The sequence below is a fragment of the Eptatretus burgeri genome, unplaced genomic scaffold (assembly GCF_056783735.1).
Source record: "Eptatretus burgeri isolate ZD-2024b unplaced genomic scaffold, Ebu_testis_v1 Ebu_testis_scaffold_3194, whole genome shotgun sequence".
Taxonomy (NCBI): Eukaryota; Metazoa; Chordata; class Myxini; order Myxiniformes; family Myxinidae; genus Eptatretus; species Eptatretus burgeri.
In genome coordinates, this window is record NW_028225129.1 from 14,400 (window position 1) to 34,149 (window position 19,750).

General features: G+C 47.3%; 2 protein-coding genes across 2 annotated transcripts in view; one reads left to right on the forward strand and one right to left on the reverse strand.

Annotated features, from left to right (window-relative positions):
- The window catches only part of DNAH17 (dynein axonemal heavy chain 17), a 153,629-nt gene that overhangs the window by 11,720 nt on the left and 122,159 nt on the right, over window positions 1-19,750 (forward strand). Inside the window, exons 11-17 of the mRNA XM_085868928.1 lie at window positions 2,324-2,470; window positions 5,988-6,096; window positions 6,205-6,308; window positions 9,433-9,573; window positions 9,671-9,814; window positions 9,935-10,117; window positions 11,461-11,715. Of these exons, the coding sequence (XP_085725054.1) occupies window positions 2,324-2,470; window positions 5,988-6,096; window positions 6,205-6,308; window positions 9,433-9,573; window positions 9,671-9,814; window positions 9,935-10,117; window positions 11,461-11,715 (1,083 nt within the window). The remainder of the gene's footprint in view (window positions 1-2,323; window positions 2,471-5,987; window positions 6,097-6,204; window positions 6,309-9,432; window positions 9,574-9,670; window positions 9,815-9,934; window positions 10,118-11,460; window positions 11,716-19,750) is intronic.
- On the reverse strand, window positions 12,746-18,113 carry LOC147006395 (uncharacterized). The gene is made up of 3 exons (XM_085868925.1): window positions 17,958-18,113; window positions 16,572-17,832; window positions 12,746-12,883 (listed from the first exon to the last, which is right to left on the reverse strand). Exons 2-3 carry the CDS (start codon window positions 17,727-17,729, stop codon window positions 12,746-12,748), a joined length of 1,296 nt encoding a protein of 431 aa, XP_085725051.1. The 5' UTR covers window positions 17,730-17,832; window positions 17,958-18,113.

Consider the following 19,750-nt stretch of genomic DNA (forward strand, 5'->3'; position numbering starts at 1 on the left):
CAGAAGGGGGTTACTGGCGGACCTTGCGCGCCATCCGAAAATATGGGGGAGGCGGACATATTTCAGACAGATCGGGGGGGCGAGATCGCAGAAGAGACTGTGGAAGACAGAAAGACCACCAACCTGTCTGGCGGTGAGAGAGTGAGAGACCCAAAGTATCAGCCTCATTGCGGGAGATACCAATGATCCTGAATGCCTTGGTTTCCACAGCGTGAAGCCGAGAAAGGTGAGGGGCAGGAGTACCAGCCCATAGGGGAGAGCAGTACTTCATCAGGCTGTGGACGAAAGCTTTGTATGTGGTCAGGAGCTCAGGTGGGCCGAGGAAGGACTTTTCACGACGGAGGATTCCCAGTCGGTGACTGGCTTTGGAGGCGAGGTTTGGAGGTGTGGCTTTCCCAGGAAAGATCGTGGCAGAAAGTGAGATCCAGAAGCTTGAATGAAAGGACTTCTTCAGGAGGATTGTTGAAAAGTAGATTGGTGGGGGGGGGGGGGTGTTCCTTTCGGAGAGACAGTGAGAGTATGAGATTTGTCCGGATTGAAAGTGAATGTTCCACGTGTTGGACCAGCTTGTGATTTTACCCAGATCTGCAGAGAGCGATGAAGCTGCTGCTTGCCGATCTGAGGTATGACAGGTGGTACGGCAGAGGGTGGAGTCATCAGCAAAGAGATAAAGAGGATTTTCCAGAGAGTTGGAGAGATCATTGATGAAAACCAGAAAAAAACCGGGCCCAGAACGCTGTGTTGAGGAACTCCAGCCTGGACAGGAAGAGGGGATGAAATAACTCCATCAAGGGCCACACGTTGACTGCGACAGGAGAGGAAGTCTGCGAGCCATGAGTGGAGATGGCCTTGGATACCAAAGGAAAAGAGTTCATGGTGAGCAGGACAGTGTTCCAGACCGTGTCGAAAGCACATGATATGTCAAGGGAGATGGCTCTGATTTCACGCCTGGTATTGAGGACCTCCATCCATTGTTGGGAATATTTGAAGACATCCAAGAATATTCATTGTTGGGCAGAAGCAGCATATCTCGGGTGGAGTGACCTGTTCTGAAACCAAATTCATAATGGGAAATCAAGCCATTGGAGAAGAGGAAGGATTTAATATCTGAAGCGATGATGGATTCCATCACCTTGCTGATGATTGGGAGAAGGCTGATTGGTCTGTAGTTGCAGGGATCTGCTTTTGCACCTTTTTTATGCAGAGCGGGAATGTTTGATGATTTACAAGCAGATGGCAGATGACCTTGAGCAGAAGAGCTAAGGGAGAGGGTGGATTAGGAGGAGAAAAGGCTCGGTGGTGATGGGTTGAGGTTCAGTGGGGAGTAATAAGAGAGGGGGCAGAGGGCAGTTGAAGATCGGAGGAGGTGGAGTGATGAGATGCAAGAGAGAGGGTGGGGGAAGGAGCCAGTTTTGTGGATGTAAGAGGGTGGGGGGCAACTTTGGGAATGGGGAGTGAGGGGAAGAGTTTCGGGAGAAGGGTGAGTGGGGGAGTTTGAGAAAGGTGAGGGTGAAGCTTGGATGGGGAAGAGTGTGAAGGTTGCTTTGAGAATGAGGGGAGACCATGAGAGCAGGCACGGCCAAGGTGCAGGAGGGCGATGGGAGAGGTGGGTCGAGGGGAAGGATGATCATTAATTTTTTTCTCTGGATAGCCCAGAGTTATTGGTATTTACTCTTCATTTCCATCGTTCACTTGTGGGTTGAAGGTCAAGGTCAAATGGCGTTTTGAAGAAGAGATAACATGTTAATAGTTACTTTTACCTCAATCCCTCATCGCTCAATTCTGCTCATGAGGAATCTCAAAGACCGCTTGGCCTTCCATGATGTTCTTGCGTCATAATAGTACATCTCCACTGTGGTTTATTTATTAATTTCCTTCTTTGTACGCAGCCCGTGGCTGCTTGGCTGCATCATTTTTGGGCGGTGCGGCTGTGCCGCTGATGCAGTGTCCCGTTACCAACAAGTTGGCACTCATTTTGCCGACCTCGGAAGGATGAACAGGCAGAGTCAACCCCACCTGGTATTAATTCAACAGCCGAGTGGGATTTCAACTCAGGATCCGAGGATCCCAAGAATAGGCCGTCCCATCCCTCTTCTCACCTCACCATCTGTCCTCATCTTTCCCTTCCTATCCCTAAACTGATTTTGTCGATCAATTTAATCCCCCCTTTTGACCCGCTTATTATATACATACAAATATGATATTAAAGTCCCCGATTCCTGCTGCTTTTGCTCCTTTTGTTTTTCTTTTTAACTTTTTTTTCAAGAAGTTCATGAAGTGCTGATATCGAATGATCACTCTGATGAACAAACATGTTGTCCAGTTGGTGTCCATGCTGAAGGAGGTGAGGTATTTGCTTAAGATGAAATGGAATGACATCCCAAGCGGTCTTCTCGACCTGCATTCAAAGACTGACACCTATCACAAATTTGTCACCACTCTGGAACTTCTTGTCACCAGCTACAACAAGGTCAGGGCATGGCATTCATCCTCATTTCAACTTGATGATGGTCAATTAAATGAACTAAATAGAGCTTGTGGGTCTTACTTGCCTAATTATGCACAAAGCTTTCTCAAACACTTGTTTGTGTATGTTTATGATGTAATAATGAAGTTGTGATTGTGCTGTTTATCTTTTATTAATGTCCTTTAAATGCTTTGTTGATTGGTTGCATCTTTCGTTGGGTGGATTTGCTACATTGGCCGACTCGGTGTGGTTGTTCAAGTGTTAGAGTGAGGTGGGGGCAAGATGCCTACTTTGTGTGTGTGTGTGTGTGTATACATGCAGTATAATATATTTATTTATTTATTTTACATCCTCTTCAGTTATTTTGTTCAGAACCCTCTGGTTCGGACATTCAGGAGACTGAACATGAAGTCAGGACCGATTCGGTCGGTTTACGGGGTGGGGACCTCTTGCTCCACCTTTGCTGCCTTTCCTTCCATCTTGCTCCATTGTCCCTCCATGACAAGTTTGCAATCTATGTTAACTGAATCAAATACGATTAAATACAGAATTGGCCCGAACATAATACGACTCTCACTTTAAGGTGGCGTGGGAATAGATTTTTATCTTGCCAAAACGAAGTTTTTGCAAGGTATGTTCGTCAGCTTGTATGTTTTTTTTTTGTTTATTTATTTTTTGTTTGTCTGTAATCACATATCAATCACTTTGCAGAGCACAGTTATCATTGGAAATTTTTGTAACTTCGCATATCAGAGTCCTATAGAGGTCCCTTTCAGCGCATAAAATTTTGAAGGTCAAAGGTCAAGGTCATTTTGTCACAAATCAGGGGAGTCGACGAAACCCTTATTTTTTGAGTATTTTTGATCGGATCGTCTTCAAACTTCATGGGAATATAGTTCATGGTCTGGCGCTCAGCTGATTAATTGTTGGTGGCGATTGGCCTTGACCTTCATGGTTAGCGCTGGAGGTCGAAAGTTTTTGACCCCAAGGTCAAATTTTGAAATCTTAGATACCATATCGAGTAATACCTCATGTGAAAGCGCTTGATAAGTGCTTTCAAGATCTGTCAAAAGTTTGACGTCATTTGTCATGTGATGACGTCATGACGAAAAAACGGATTTTTCATGAAAATTTTATTTCCTCAGTTCTCATCAAAATCTCTTGATATTTCATGTACAACGGTCCTGGAGAGATACCATTAACCGTACGAAAATATAAAGGTCAAGGTCACAAAAAGGTCAAGCATCAAGGTCGACGAAACCCTTATTTTTTGAGTAACTTTAATCGAATAAATATATCACTCATGTTCACATTTTTGGCAAGATACCAGTCACCCTGGGGGTGACATTGGTTTTTATTTATTTTTTTTGTCAAATGTGGCTGCACATGAAAGACGACCATGAACTCCGACTGTATAGGAAATAGATCACCTGCACCATCCAAGTATGCCTTAAAAACTCCGATTCTGGCAGCTGCATCTATCGAGCTAATAACATGACAATGGGCCAAGTATAACACACCACCCACCATGACACTAAGCCAAGCATAACACACCGCCCAGCATGACACGAGGCCAAGCAAAACACACCGCCCAGCATGACACGAAGCCAAGCATAACATACCACCCAGCATGACACGAGGACAAGCATAACATACCGCCCAGCATGACACTAGGCCAAGCATAACATACCAGCCAGCATGACACAAGGCCAAGCATAAAAAACCACCCAGCATGACACTAGGCCAAGCATAACATACAACCCAGCATAACACTAGGCTAAGCATAACATACCACCCAGCATGACACTAGGCCAAGCATAACATACCACCCAGCATGACACTAGGCCAAGCATAACATACCACCCAACATGACACTAGGCCAAGCATAACATACAACCCAACATGACACGAGGCCAAGCATAACAAAACACCCAGCATGACACTAGGCCAAGCATAACATACAACCCACCATGACGCTAGGCCAAGCATAACATAGGCCTACCAGCCAGCATGACACAAGGCCAAGCATAAAAAACCACCCAGCATGATACTAGGTCAAGCATAACATACCACCCAGCATGACACTAGCCCAAGCATAACATACCACCCAGCATGACACCAGGCCAAGCATAACACACCGCCCAGCATGACACTAGGCCAAGCATAACATACCGCCCAGCATGACACTAGGCCAAGCATAACATACAACCCAGCATGACACTAGGCCAAGCATAACATACCACCCAGCATAACACTAGGCCAAGCATAACATACAACCCAGCATCACACTAGGCCAAGCATAACATACCAGCCAGCATGACACTAGGCCAAGCATAACATACCACCCAGCATGACACGAGGCCAAGCATAACATACAACCCAGCATGACACTAGGCTAAGCATAACATACCACCCAGCATGACACTCGGCCAAGCAGAACATACCACCCAGCATGACACGAGGCCAAGCAAAACAGACAACCCACCATGACACTAGGCCAAGCATAACATACCACCCAGCATGACACTAGGCCAAGCATAACATACCACCCAGCATGACACGAGGCCAAGCATAACATATCACCCAGCATGACACTAGGCCAAGCATAACATACCACCCAGCATGACACTAGGCCAAGCATAACATACCACCCAGCATGACACGAGGCCAAGCATAACATATCACCCAGCATGACACTAGGCCAAGCATAACATATCACCCAGCATGACACTAGGCCAAGCATAACATATCACCCAGCATGACACTAGGCCAAGAAACTGCTTCGGCCCAACCGGCGCTCTGTAACACACAGAGGATCGGTGATGAACAAAGAAATATGTAAAAGTGTGTAAGGAACGCACAAACAACAAAAAGGACAACAACTACAACAAACCTACAACAACAAACAAACAAAACAACAAAGCCTTCTCAGGCATCTTAGGCTCAGGCTGCAAAAGCTGCATCAAAATAAGACAAGTTGCATTTTTGAAAAACAACAACCTTGTCTTGTCGTAAATTTGATCGAGTTCACAGGTCCTTTCCAACACAACACTTTGGTCGAATTGAATGAATAATGGAGGTAATTTTAAGAAGGCCGAGCTCCCCCGACTCCTCCAAAATCGTTGTGTTTTTGGATGTTTCAGGGATACTTTGATCGCCGTGCCAACTCGTGAACCGGTGATGGGATTTTGACCAAACTTGGAATAAGTATGTCCTGTGATGCAAAGATGACCCGATTCGATTTCGGCGTCACATCAAAGGTCAGATGCCACGTCAAGTGACAAACGTTGATATTTGAGAGCAGCCGAAGGGATTTCAATCAAACGTGCCGTTCTTGGTTGGGGTTTAAGATGTTTGTGTTGACATTCCAAGTTCAGAAAGACTCATTGCAAGTCCGGTAAGTGACCTGAAGCTCTTGGGCACGATTACATTGAACTGTCATTGTGCTCGGACTGCAAATCAACTTGTACCCAGGTCAAGGAGCTTCGGTGATCTTAATGACGAGGATATATTTACCTAGGTCTCTGAATCGTTAGAGCCGTTGGAAGAACATCTTGTCCAATCAGAGCTGGACGATGTGGATCGTGAGCTGTTGCAAGCGGAGCATACCCTCACCTGGGAAAGTGATGGTGCGTTGCTTGTACTTGGAAGACTTTTAATAATGGTTGAAGTGTTTGTTTTTTGTTTTTTTAATGAGTGTAAATAGTAATGGAGGTGTGATGAAATCGTTGTGACAGGTGTCTGGGAATACATACAGGGTGTAAGAGAGGTCATTTATGATCTGGACACACGCCTTCAGAAAGCCAAGAGCAATATATGTACCATCTGTGGCATTGTACAGGTAATGCGAGGCATATTCACTCCGTTTTCAACAATGATCTGAATACAATCTTCGTGCACTATCAATGCTCCGATTGATTCATAATAATGTGTCGTTTAAAAATAATAATAATAATAATAATAATAATAACAATGAAAGAAACACCTCTTCATAAAGAACAACCCTGTCTGTGTCACCTTCATCCCGATGGTGGTTGGCGTACCTCTCAGCATCCGGTTAAGAAAATTAATTGTCCTAATTTATTATTAAAGGACTTGTGGACAAATGATTATTATTCCACTCTTGGGCAAAATTTGCTGAACAGAGTTTGAACTGAAGTCGATGTCGATTTTATTACCTCCACCACCGAAGGTGGACGCCTGGACAGAGGCTGTGTTTTTGTCTCTGTCTGTCTGTCTGTCTGTAAGTAGGTGAGCAGGATATCTCAAAAAGCAGGACGAAACTTGTTGGAGAGGTTGGGAGTGTGACAAGGGCGAATTGATTCGATTTCGGTGAAGGTCCGAATCCAGATACGGATACGGGAGTTATTTAATTTTCGAACTGGTTCTTCACCATTGAGAGATTGCGGCCAAAAACGATACATAGCTGGATAGTTTAAAAAGTTGTGCACGGGTTATGACAAAACTAGGTGGACGAGTTGGTGGGCTGACAATAACAAGCCGATTCGGTTTTGGTTCAGATCCAGTCGATCAGTGGGTTACAAAACGTAAACTGTTCAGCCTGACGGAGGTATGTTCTATTCCGAGTGCCTTTGTGGTTGCAGAAATGATTGTCGCTACGAGCAAGGCCAGTCATCGGTATTTCTTGAAACCATTTGTGAAGTATTGTCGCGAAGGAACCATGAGGGAGCGGCTGTTTCTGGTTCCTCTCCGGACTCACCTGGAATCGCAGGCCGTCGCACACTGATAACTTATTGTCGCGGCGGGTCGCTAATCGACTACGAACGCCAGTAGCTTGACCACGTGCATAGCAAGGGTCCTTCGTCCGACAACCCTTTACCTCGGAACACGTGATCGCCAAATCAGGGAATTGTGCCCTCGATGCGTACTTGCGTTACTCAAGTACTGACCATGTCAGGTGCAGCCGAGCGGAGCCTCCAAGTCTGCACCGGCTATTGAACAGATTTTGGGGCATAACGTCCCGGCTCGGCAAGGGTGCGGGCCGTGCTAGACCAATAGAGGAAAAGACAAAAGCGAGCTGGGTTCATGTCGAACAACTACATTTATTTAACAAAAGTAAGGAAAGTTATGTGGCACAGGATGGAATTTACTGCAGATGTACATCAGGGGAAGCAAGGAATTTGTGGGGTGTGACAAAAGACATCCAATATTTCCAAAAAGAAGAAGACATTGCAGAGTTATCCTGAATGTTCTTAAACGGTCTTAACTTATGTCACGACAGGCGCCATCGCACACACATGCACACACACAAACCCGAGGAAAATTAGATAGCCCGAAGAGATAGAAGCAGTTGATTAGCGACGTCTCAATACCTGGCGTGGTACCCAAAACGCTTGGAAAAGGGGAGTATGGAGAAATACTGAGGGTTTCTTGGGTGAGAGGTGCAAGTGCAATGCAATGTGGGGTGCAGCGTGGTGCAAGAGGAAGAATGTGAGGTGCAGGTCAGTATGATTCACTCTTGAGTTCGCTCTTCGGTTCGTTATGAAAAGAATGTTCTTGGTCGGGCTCACCAGCATCGATTGTTCTTTTGCGTCCACAGTAGATGAGAGAAAGATGGTCGAAGAAAGAAAGAGAAAAGACCCAATCGTAATGGTGTGAGAATCTGTAGGTGCAAGTGTCGCTGCGGGATGCAGCTGAACTGAGCGTCGATAGAACGAGAGCAGCCCCGGTTCGCAGCCGAGCTTGTGTTCCCATGCTCGGTCACGCTGACTCACAACGCCCCCTCCGCTCAGCGCCGACGCTTGTCCTCCTTGCGCCGACTGTTTCCCCGGCGAGGTCCGATGTCTGGCGAGCTCTGGCATCTTCTGCTTGTAGCCTGTTCCGTCCCCTGGCAATTCTGTCTAAAATGAGCCGCGTTTGCTCTTTTTTGAGCCCCGGGCGAGGGGAGGAACCAAAAGTTGGATCAAACGAGGCTCTTGGTGAAATCAAGCTTCCCCATTGGTCTATTGCGATGGAAGCCATGCCTCATCAGGCCCCGAAACTGAATTACGGCTCAGTCGCTCGCCGACAGGGCCACGAGTCGGAGCTCCGACTTCAACATGGGGCCATGGTTTTTGGAGGCACCTTCTGGCCCTGAACGTTTGCTGACCTGCATTCAAACGTAGGATTGAAGGCAAATCCCTGCACTACGCGTAAGTCCTCCAACGAGCTCCAGCGCACGTTCGCACTTCGAGTTATGCCCCGAAATATCCTTACAGTTGTCCCCTCAGCGTCCCCTGAGGCTGCGGTGAGCGGTTGATGAATATGTGGCAGTTGCGGCGCTTGTCGAGAAGTAGGCGTTCGTAGTGAAGAGATCGCGAAGATGTGGAAACTCCTCGTGACGATATCATCAACAACGGTCGCGTTTGTAACTGAAATGTAAGCGTTGGTGGTTGCGGGGATTTTTTGGTAGTCGTACATGAAGTGGTTGTGGTGAGCGTGGTAGAGTTTGGTGAGCAGAATGAAATCGGCAGTTGAGAATCGGTGTGCACTTTTGAATGGGAAATGGCGCACAAATGCAGACGAGGCACTCGCTGTGCCGCTCGCTTGGTCCCCATCCGTTTGCGTGCGTGCGTGCGTCCTTGCGCGTTCCATGCGTGAGAGAGACCAAGTGGGGGCAAAGTTGTGGAAGAAGTGCAAGGGTTGAAGATTGGAGACCCAACGACAAGGTCCCTAGGCAATGCATCTTTCCCAGCTACCCACGAGACACATGGAAAGGGCTAACTAATACACGTACTGTTGAAATAACTACCTGGAGATCACTGTATGTTGTGTGCCATTGCCTTGGAGGCACGCGCTTTCACGGTATCCTGTGACGTCACAAGAATTGTTGTCATCGGGGCTTACACATACCGATTACCTCTCCATTCTACCCGTTTTTATTTGACCAATCAGTCGCATTCCGTTCAGTTCGAACGTACTTCGTGACGGAGATTCCTGATGTGTGCAACGTCTCGTCTCCGCAGGACTGGCTTTCCTTGCAACTCTTCAAATGCAAGGACAAGAAAAGCGAATCCTTGCTGGACATCGTCGGTCCTTCGACGTCCCTCGAACGCAGCTCCAAGAGCATCCACAGTGGTGGAGACCACATCCATGAACTCCTTTTGGTACTGAGACGTGCGTGGGCATTTCAGTTTCGCAATCACCCGTACAGTGGTTCAAGAACAGACGTTGAATGGCTGAATTGTTGTTTTGTTGTATCAGGAGAATCAGACGCTGTTCAAGGCTGAACTGGATGACGTTGCGTGGCAGGCCTACCTCGCGCACGTTGACGCAACACTTTTCGACGGTTTGACCAACATTATCAATAACTCGTTCCAGATGCTCCTCACCAACATGGACCTGCAGGTAGGGAGACACTGAAAAATGGAGAATGATGCAATGATTTTGATCGCTGCCTCCATGGAATTTGTTTTCATTGTTCACTGTTCACAATATTTGATACGAGGACATTTCGATTTGCAACAGGAAGCTGCTGTCCCAATGTTTGAAGTTCGACTTGAGTTGGACACTTCTGAGCTCATCTTTAAGCCATCGCTCGAGATAAACTCTCCCGGTGGAATGTACGACCTGATGCGAAATCAACTGGATGACATTTACCGCATCGCCGCAAACGTCGGCCGTCCCGTGCTCGGGAAGCCATCTTTCCAGGTACGGGGACATCTGCCCTCAGTCGGGTACCGGTAAGCCAGGTGTCGGCTTGACGGTCATATCAAGGTGGCCTTGATGTTCAAGCACCTGTCAACCCGTTGCATTAACACTCGGTGGGTTGACTCGGTCTGGCATCCTTCTGAGGTACGCAAAATGAGTAACCAGCTTACTGGGAACACAGGAGCACTGCATCAGCGGCACAGATGTGCTCCGAGCAGTGATGCAAGCCGCAGGTGGTTTTTCAAAATGAACGAATGAATCGAGAAACTGCTCGTAATGTGACTGGTCATGAGGATCAACAGCTGTCCGATGTTAATTTACTCGAATTTGTTTTTTTTAATTAAACCGCCCAAGGAATACAGGGCTCCCTGGTGATGCATTCGTTCCTGAACTCTTTCACACTTACAGCAATTAAACCCGGTGTTGGCTTAACGGTTAAGGTGGCTGTCTTGAGATCCCAGGGTATTGAATTCGAGTCGTGCCCTTTTGTGGGCTCGTTCCCTTTTTTGAGGTCACGTGATCCAGAAAAGAAAGTTCAGCCTTCCTGAAATGCCATTTATCACGTTGCAGTTTTAAGCCTGCTTGATCAACGCGATTCAAAACATCTTGAATATGTTCCTCATGCTTCTCAGGACACGAAGCAGACACATTTTTGTCGTTTAGGTAACGCCGGACGCCCTCCTGGCCAGCTGAGATCTGTGACATCATTCGCCAGAATGCACTGGGAGCAGAAGCAAGACCAATGAGGAGCACGGCAAAAACGGAGAGGTCCCCCTCGTGTGTGATGGGAGCCGTAAGGTGTCTGCTTTCGCTCATGCGAGGCCACTCGATGGTATGCACTCTGAAGATCAAGAGGAGAGAACATTCTCGCTCCCCGAAATTCTGCGAATACCTCCTCAACACGTGGGACCACACTCTGTGCAGAGCGTTGGTGCTGCCCAAGCAGTCTCCTTGGCTATCGGACACAATCCTGGACGGGTCGCCACTCCGACACAGGATACCGGCAAGCTGGCACTGATTTTGTCGACTTCGGAAGGATGACGGGCAGAGTCAACCCCACCTGGTATTAATTTAACAGCCGAGTGGGATGTGAACTCAGGATCCTACGATCCTAGGATCACAAAGCCTACCACCCTAACCATTAAGCCAACACCAGGCATAGTCGAACCCACTGTTCGTCTGTTTGACATGTAAGATCGTGTGTCCTGTGTTATGTTTGTTCTTGATGATGATATACAGCGTATGACCCCCCCCCCCCCCGAACCCATGATTTGTCATGAAAAGCATTCCTTTTCCTCCCTGTCCATGTTCGAACCGAATTTCTCACCTGTTATCGATTGCAGACCGAACTGGAAGAAATGGAATCGTTGTCGCAAACGCGGAATCAAATCCTGAGCAACGTGGTCAACGCGATGGTCGAGGCTCTTGATTACAAGGCCCTCTTCGAGGATTTCTCTTCGTTGTGGATTGAAAGCCGGACAGAGTTCTTCGCTCACTTCTTGACCCGCGGGATATCTTCTCGGCCCGACGAGTTACGGGCACAAGAGCAACGGGATCAGCAGGCTTGTCCTCCCACCCTCGAAGACTTCAAGTGTCAGGTACCTTCGTCGAGGTGTCACTGTGAGGAAAATTCACAAACCGTGGCGCTTAAAAATGGGGCACGGGACGACGAGTGAGACCCAGAGAGAGGGATCTCTTTTTGAAGCCTCCCCGGAGAACCGAGAGCAGAGCGGAAGGCTGATTGCTTGTTGTCGGGTTTGTTTTGTACAATTTGATGGCCACAACTTTTAACGGCACCACAGAGTCTCAGAACCACAGGACTAAAACCGCCACTTACTTTCAGAAGTCCCAATGCTCCAGATTTCCCAACTGTTATCAACTTCCGAGCTGTATCTCGGAGCCGGCTTTGACTTTCAGAATATAATTTTGCTTCGATAACGGGAACACAAAGTACGCGGGTTGGCATCATGTTTTTTTTTTTTTTTTGACCTTGACATAATTTTTAAGGTCATGACCCCAATTATAGACATTTTAATATTTTTCACCGTCACTCGACTGAGGTTTGTCCGATCGTGAACGAAATTGCCCTCTCGAGACAGCCCATAATAGCAAGGTGGGTTTACGCTGAATTTAGGTCATATCCATCCGGGTTAAAGGTGAAGGTCAAACGGCGGTCTGAATTTAAATAAATAAACGCCTTTTTTGTCTTCGTTTCATTTTGCCACTGGGGAATCTCAAAGGCCGCTTGGCCTTCCAAAGAAGTTCTTGCATCGTAATCGTGGATCTGCACTGATGTTGTGCGCCTGATATTTGATTGGTGACCTTGACCTAGTTTTGGGGGTTGTGACCTAATTAACAAAAAACACCTTTTTGAATCACAGATTGAATAATTTTCCTCCGATTTTAATGATGTCGAGTTTAATGGGTAGTTTGTCGATGGGGACACATTTTGTTAATTTACACTGCATCCCTAAATGTTGAATAATCAGGTCATGTGGTGGGCCGAAAAAAATATGGCCATCACTGGATCACGGGCCAAGGGTAAGTCGCGGCCGATCGGCAACGGTAATCCTGCCTCGGTTGGGGGAGGCCTACCCATGGCGATCGCTTTGTGATCACAGACATCGTCTATTTTTCACTTTCTCTTTTATTTCTTTTCTGTCTCATCCTTTGTATGGAGGTGTACCCTTGAGTTGTCCGGCGTGTAGGAGCCGAAGTAACTGCGCTGTTCTCAATGTCTGAATGCTTCTGCACTTCAAGCATCCACTGAGGACAGGGAAGGAACAGGTGTGAAACCCAAGGGGGATTTGAAAGGAAGGGCCCAACATTCTCCCACATTTGCACACATATTTGTTCCGTACATGGGATATAGTAGTCCGGGAGCAGAGAGGGTTAACCCTGCATTGTTGTATTAAGTTTTTTTTACTGTTGATTTTGGTAGCCAAGGGTCTCTATTTTCACAAACTGCTTGATGACATGTTGTCACCCTTGAGCAATTTGAGAAATTCAAGATGGCATCCAAGATGGCCGCCATTACCTATAAATGACCATAACTCCCTAACTATTCACCCGAGAAAGGTGATTTTTGTCTCTATACCTAGGTTTTAGGGGTCAAGCTATCCATTAGAACTAATTATTATGTTAATATCATATTACATAATGGTAATTTCCAAGATGGCCGCCGTAACACTAAAACTGGCATATCTCCTTAACTATTTACTCCAAATTAGTCGTGAAGGTGTCTATCACTGGGTATTTTGCAGACACATCTATCTGTATCAGATCAAAGTTCATATGCTGATGATGTCATCTGGAAATCCAAGATGGCTGCCAGTTTACAAGCACTGGTATATCTTCTATACTATTCAATCTTGGGGAAAATATGAAAAGGTAAATGACCACAGGTGTTATATTATAACAAATGTGAAATGAGAGCGAGAGATGAACCTTCAGAGTTTAGGCTTTATTCCATTTGATTGGAGCCGCTTCTGTGGGCACACCAGGAAATACAGGTTCAGCTAGGAGTACATAAGCAGAAACGTATACATGTGCAGTTAACCATTGTAGACTAAATCCGCGTAAGCACGGAGTTCGATATAATCTCCATTCTCACCAGTCAATGAGAACCTTCAGTTAACGAGCATCAAGTGGACAGCCGATGTCAATAGCAATGCCCCGGGGACAATCGCTCGTGCCGCAGAGAGACCTCCCCTTATACGCGAGACGCACAACATGTGATCCCGCGTCATGTCCCTCGATTCACGTTAATTCACCACATTCTCCCCACCTTTAAAATGTAACTAGGGGCCCATCTTACACACCATGATTGCTTTAGCACTATAGGAGTATACATTTCAAGCAACGCGGACTAATAGATCTACAGAAGCATACATGCCAAGCAGTGATTATTTTGAGTTGTAGGAGCATGGAAATGAGCATCGATATATGATATAATGGGCATATAGGAGCATGAGCAGCGAGAATGCCGATAATCCCCTTTACAGATTGAGTCGTCGAGGGGGCCTTATTCGTCGACCTCTCCGGGAGTAAACGGCAGTTTCACTTGAGGGAGACTCCCGATCCTCTTGGTGAGCCTCGACTTGTGCCGGGGATGACTCCTCGATCGCTCTCGGGTGGAACGCGGCAGCCCCGTCGCCTGGCGGAGTTCCTGGGGGAAATGTCAGAAGGAGGAGTGCCAGGAGGTGGTGTACCGGCGGGAGGAGTACCTGAGGGAGCCAGATGGCGAACCGACACAGTGGTCTCCCTGCCATCCGGGAGCCTGACATGAGCATACTCTGGATTAGTGTCAATGAGTTCGACCCCCTCCACCAGCGGTTCATACTTGCTTTGTCGTACCGGGCGTTTCATGAACACTGTACCGGGGTGGGTCAGCCAGTTGGGCACCGTTTGACCGTCAACATAACGTCGTTGGTGAGTAAACATACGTTCGTGAGGAGTGGCATTTGTGGACGTGCAGAGCAAAGAGCGTATGGAATTCAGAGCGTCAGGAAGAGTAACCTCCCATCGCTCGGGGCCCAGTCCTCTCGATTTCAGCGCCAGAGTTACGGCTTTCCAAATTACTCCATTATACCGTTCCACCTGCCCGTTTCCCTGTGGGTTGTAACCCGTCGTTCGACTAGTTGCTATGCCGTGCTCTAATAGGAATTGTTTTAGCCCGGCCGACATGAAACACGGCCCTCTGTCTGAATGTATGTACGAAGGTCTCCCAAACATAGCGAAGAGGTCAGAGAGACATTTTACGACAGTGCCCGAGGTCATATCCGAGCACGGAAACGCGAAAGGGAACCTTGAATATTCATCAACAACGGTGAATATGTATCTGTTGTCTGTTTCGGTCGGTAGGGGCCCTTTGAAGTCGATGTTTAGTCTCTCGAAGGGGGAAGTAGCCTTGATCAGTCTGCCAGAAGCCGCGCCATAGAATCTGGGTTTTAGTTCAGCACAAACAGGGCATGAAGCATTCATTTGTTTAATATCTTCAACAGAATAGGGAAGATTTTGTCTGCGTACGAAATGTGCCATCCTGGTTACCCCTGGGTGGCACAGAGACACATGGAGGTCTTGCAAAGCCTGACTGATTGTTGCCGAACTGTAGACCCGGGAGAAGGTATCTGCAGCAGGGTTTTCCTTCCCGGGCCGGTAAACAATGTCGTACCTGTAGCAGGCTAGGTCTATCCGCCATCTCATAATTTTTTCATTCTTAATTTTCCCGTTATTTTTCCCATCAAACATGAAAGCCACGGATCGTTGGTCCGTAACGAGCGTGAAGTGGTTTCCCAGTAAATAATGTCTCCATTTACGCAGCGCTTCGACGATGGCGTACGCCTCCTTCTCTATTGCCGAGTGTCTCTGCTCGCTTCTAGAGAGAGTTCTCGAGAAGAAAGCGACCGGCCGCCCAGACTGATTAAGTGTTGCAGCTATGGCGTGATTTGAAGCGTCGGTCTCCACCACGAAGGGCACCGAGCTGTCGATCGATAAAACCACGGACTTACTGATATCATCCTTGAGATCGTGGAAAGCTTTTACGACAGCGGCATCTGGTGGAAAGTTTTTGCAATGCACTAGGGGATGTATTTTCTCGGAGTATTGCGAAATCCATCTTGCATAGTAAGCGAACATGCCGATCACCCGGCGCATTGTTTGCAAGTCCTGAGGTGGTGGAAGCTCACGGAGCGGGCGCAATCGCTCAGGATCAGGCTTAATTGTGCCGTCGGCTATTGTGTAGCCGAGAAGGTCAATTGACCTTGCCGAGAATACGCATTTCTCGTAGTTGAGAGTCAGATTATATTTTCCAGCAATGCTCAAGAATCTGTCCAGATTCCTATCATGTTCCCTCTGATCCCTACCGCACACTGTGACATTATCCACGTAAACAAAAGTGTCTTCGAGGTTTTCATCTGAGATGATGTCGTCCATAACCCGTTGGAAGCAAGCTACTCCATTCGTGACACCGAATGGTATCCTTCTGAACTGGTAGAGGCGCCGCCCTGCCTGGAATGCAGTGTACGGTTTGTCTTCCTCTCGGATGGGAATTTGATGATAGGCGCTTCGCAAGTCGATGGTACTGAATACCTTATAATTGGCCACGCGTTCGACCATCTCATCTATGCGCGGCAGGGGTAGGCGTCGAGTTGGGTGAAGCGATTGACCGTTTGGGAATAATCGACAACCATCCGTTTCTTATGGTTCTGACTGCTGGTTACTAACACCTGTGCGCGCCATGGCGAATCGCTCGGTTCTATAATTCCCTCCTCCAGTAATCGCTTGGTTTCCGAAGTGATGAAATTCATGTCAGCAGTGGTATATCGCCGCGATTTGATCGCTATCGGTTTGCAGACCGGCGACAAGTTAGCGAACAGCTGGGGGACGTCACCTCCGCGGTGGTCAGCGCATTTAAAATTAGACGAGGCTTGCTTCCTCCAAAGGGTATTTCGACGCTCGTGTGCTGCTTGAGGACATTATGACCCAGAATTACGTCTGCGCACAAATCACGAAGCACCAGCACCTTTACATCCCGATGCGTGTACCCTTTTACGTCCAATTCAACATTGCAGTACCCTCGTACGCGGGATTGTAGTGAGGTGGCGGCCATGCATACCGTATTGTCAGTCGGGTGGATTACCCATTTCCTGCCCTTCACTAGCGAGCTGTTGACGAAACTTTCAGAGCTACCGGTATCAATCAGTGCCTCAGCCATATGCCCGTTAATTCGCACGTTGATGATAGCCTTGGATAGATTCCCCGGGGAGGCTGCAGTCAATTTATTTTGCGAGTAGAGAGCCGCAGAAGTGGGTTTATTCCTCCTTAGAGTAGATTTACATACCCTGGCATAATGCCCTTTCTTGTCGCAATTCATGCATGTGGCATCTCTGGCGGGACATTTTTGACGAGGATGCCTTTTGTACCCACAAAAGAAGCATTTACCGACCGGAGCAGTTGCTGAGGAGTTTGACGAGGTCTGGGTATCCGGCTCCTCGGGTGTTTCTCCATCCCTCATGTCTGGCTGTGTCTGTGCCAGTGGGGTTCCTTGGGTTCCCATCGTAGCAGCGTTCATGAGCAGCATCGGTGTCCCAAATGACTCAGATTGCTGCTGAGCCGTATCCATCGCTCGAGCCTGATCGACTACCTTGTCAAGAGTGGGTTGCGCTTTCTCTATTAAGCGTTGCCGTATGTGGGCTGATCTGAGTCCTTGGATGAATGCCTCCCGGGTCGCTTCCTTTCGGTGTTCCTCGGCGCTTACCGCCCGGAAGCTGCAGTCTTTTCCCAGCTGATTCAGAGCTTGCAGGAACTGATCGATTGTCTCCCCGGCTGCTTGCTTGCGTGTGTTGAGAAGATGTCGTATGTATACCTCGTTCTTGGGCTTCACGTAGAGCGCCTGCAGCACGTCGATCGCTGCTTCATAAGTGTCGCACCCCGAGAAGAGCCTGTACACGCCGGGCGAGACATGATTCACGAGAGCGGCAAATTTGTCAGCTCCCTCCGCGATGATGGTCAGATAGTGTGAGAAGGAGCAGAACCAATGTGACCATTTCATTTCTGCGTCAGTCGCGTTCGGGTCTGCGTCGAACCTCTCTGGTTTGTAGATCTTGTCCATCTTTGGTTGAGAGAGCCGAGAAAATCAAATGGAATAAATTGAAATGAGAGCGAGAGATGAACCTTCAGAGTTTAGGCTTTATTCCATTTGATTGGAGCCGCTTCTGTGGGCACACCAGGAAATACAGGTTCAGCTAGGAGTACATAAGCAGAAACGTATACATGTGCAGTTAACCATTGCAGACTAAATCCGCGTAAGCACGGAGTTCGATATAATCTCCATTCTCACCAGTCAATGAGCACCTTCAGTTAACGAGCATCAAGTGGACAGCCGATGTCAATAGCAATGCCCCGGGGACAATCGCTCGTGCCGCAGAGAGACCTCCCCTTATACGCGAGACGCACAACATGTGATCCCGCGTCATGTCCCTCGATTCACGTTAATTCACCACAAAATGTTCTTTAATTTTAAATCTGAATTCTCACACAGACTACCAAAAGCATATTATACAATTCATATTTAAGGATGGCTCCCACTTCACCAAATAATTTACACTGTTGTACATTGTGTTTCCCATGTGCATCGCAAAGACATGCAATCAACTATGATGTCAGGTTACAGCAACCCTGATTATAGCAGGCACAAAATATTGTACATTTCATGTTTGCAGACTTGCAACGACAAGCACATGAACTGCATTGAGTAGTACTGTGGCATCCACATTTTATTAGATGTAGTACCATATCTGGGGCTAGTTCCACTTCATCAGGGAGGGTGACTGGTTTAAGGGACTTGTTTTGGTCATCCTTTACCCAACCATTTTCCGTTGAGTCCAACTCGGGTGGGTTCTGCGCTTCCAGTGACTGCCATACCAAAGCCTGATGGCGAGCTCTTTTAACATTTTCCTTGAATGCCTCAGTTGTTGGTGGCAACATACACAACTTCGGTGTTGATGACCCTTTGCCTGTTTTTGACAGCCATACCTTTAACCTTGTCTCTGACAATGTACTACAGTTTGTTTGTCCATAGCATGCGGAAATGAAGGAGGTAGCCTGTTGAATAACAGATTCCATAGAATGCCCTGGTGCACCCAACAAGTTGAGTGAGTGCCCCGATCGAAGTTTTTTGAGTACAGTGGCCTTTCCAATTCCAAAATAGGAGGCAACGGTGTCACAACCAGAAAGTGCATGTGCCGGGAACATTCCTTCGACTATCTCAGAATGCTTCTGCACAGTTTTGCCTATATCAACCACCGTCCTTCCTTTGATGGGGGACTCCATCAATACAACATTCTTGAGATTTGCCATGTGATGATAATGCAGCAACAGTACAAAGACGTCAGTGTCATCGGCAACAACAGTGATTTTGCTTTCTGCATTTTCCGTGGCAGAACTCAAGACCTGTTGGTCAATGACGTTATCTGCTTCTTCGTGTGAAGTTGCCAGATCTGCCCATGAGATGACAACTCCACCTTCACTGATTTCGATTGGCATCGGATCTGCTCCTGTTACCACTAACTTGTGATGTTGTGTGTTGTCCTCGTGAAACTTCTTATCCTGGACTAGATCATCAACTATCAGTTGCATCAGTTGCTTCTTGTTTTTGGAAGAGGCTAGTAGAATATTCTGCGCTGGAAGTTTACTGTTGACTTGCAAATGATGAACCCTAATGACACCAGTTGCCCTAGATCCTCTGGTAACACTCTTTGTGCTGTAATCATAGTATCTGTCAAATATCAGATACACGTCCTCAACCCGTAACCTTTTTCCTATTGCATATTTGAAGTTCGCTATATAGTCCTTGACAGACCCATCAGCAGGCCAAGGAACTACCCAGAGTATTGCTGAGCCATCGAGCACACTAACATTTGCACCACCAGCAACTCTATCAGACACCTCAACTTGGAGAATTTTCTTCAAGGTAGATTTCGATTTCGCAATCCTCACATCTCCAGTATCATCAAAGATGGACGTTGGAACTGGCGCAAGTTCATGACCAAGCACATCCTTAATGTTAATGTCCCACCCACTAGCCTGTAGGCCAATCACCCTTGAGTAAATCAAATTGGTATCAAATACTTT

Coding starts and splice junctions, on each gene's coding strand:
- LOC147006395 (XM_085868925.1), bottom strand. CDS start 17,729: ATGGACAAGATCTACAAACCAGAGAGGTTCGACGCAGACCCGAACGCG. Junction 12,884..16,571: donor TCCTCAAGCAGCACACGAGC/GTCGAAATACCC, acceptor CCCTGTCCTCAG/TGGATGCTTGAAGTGCAGAA.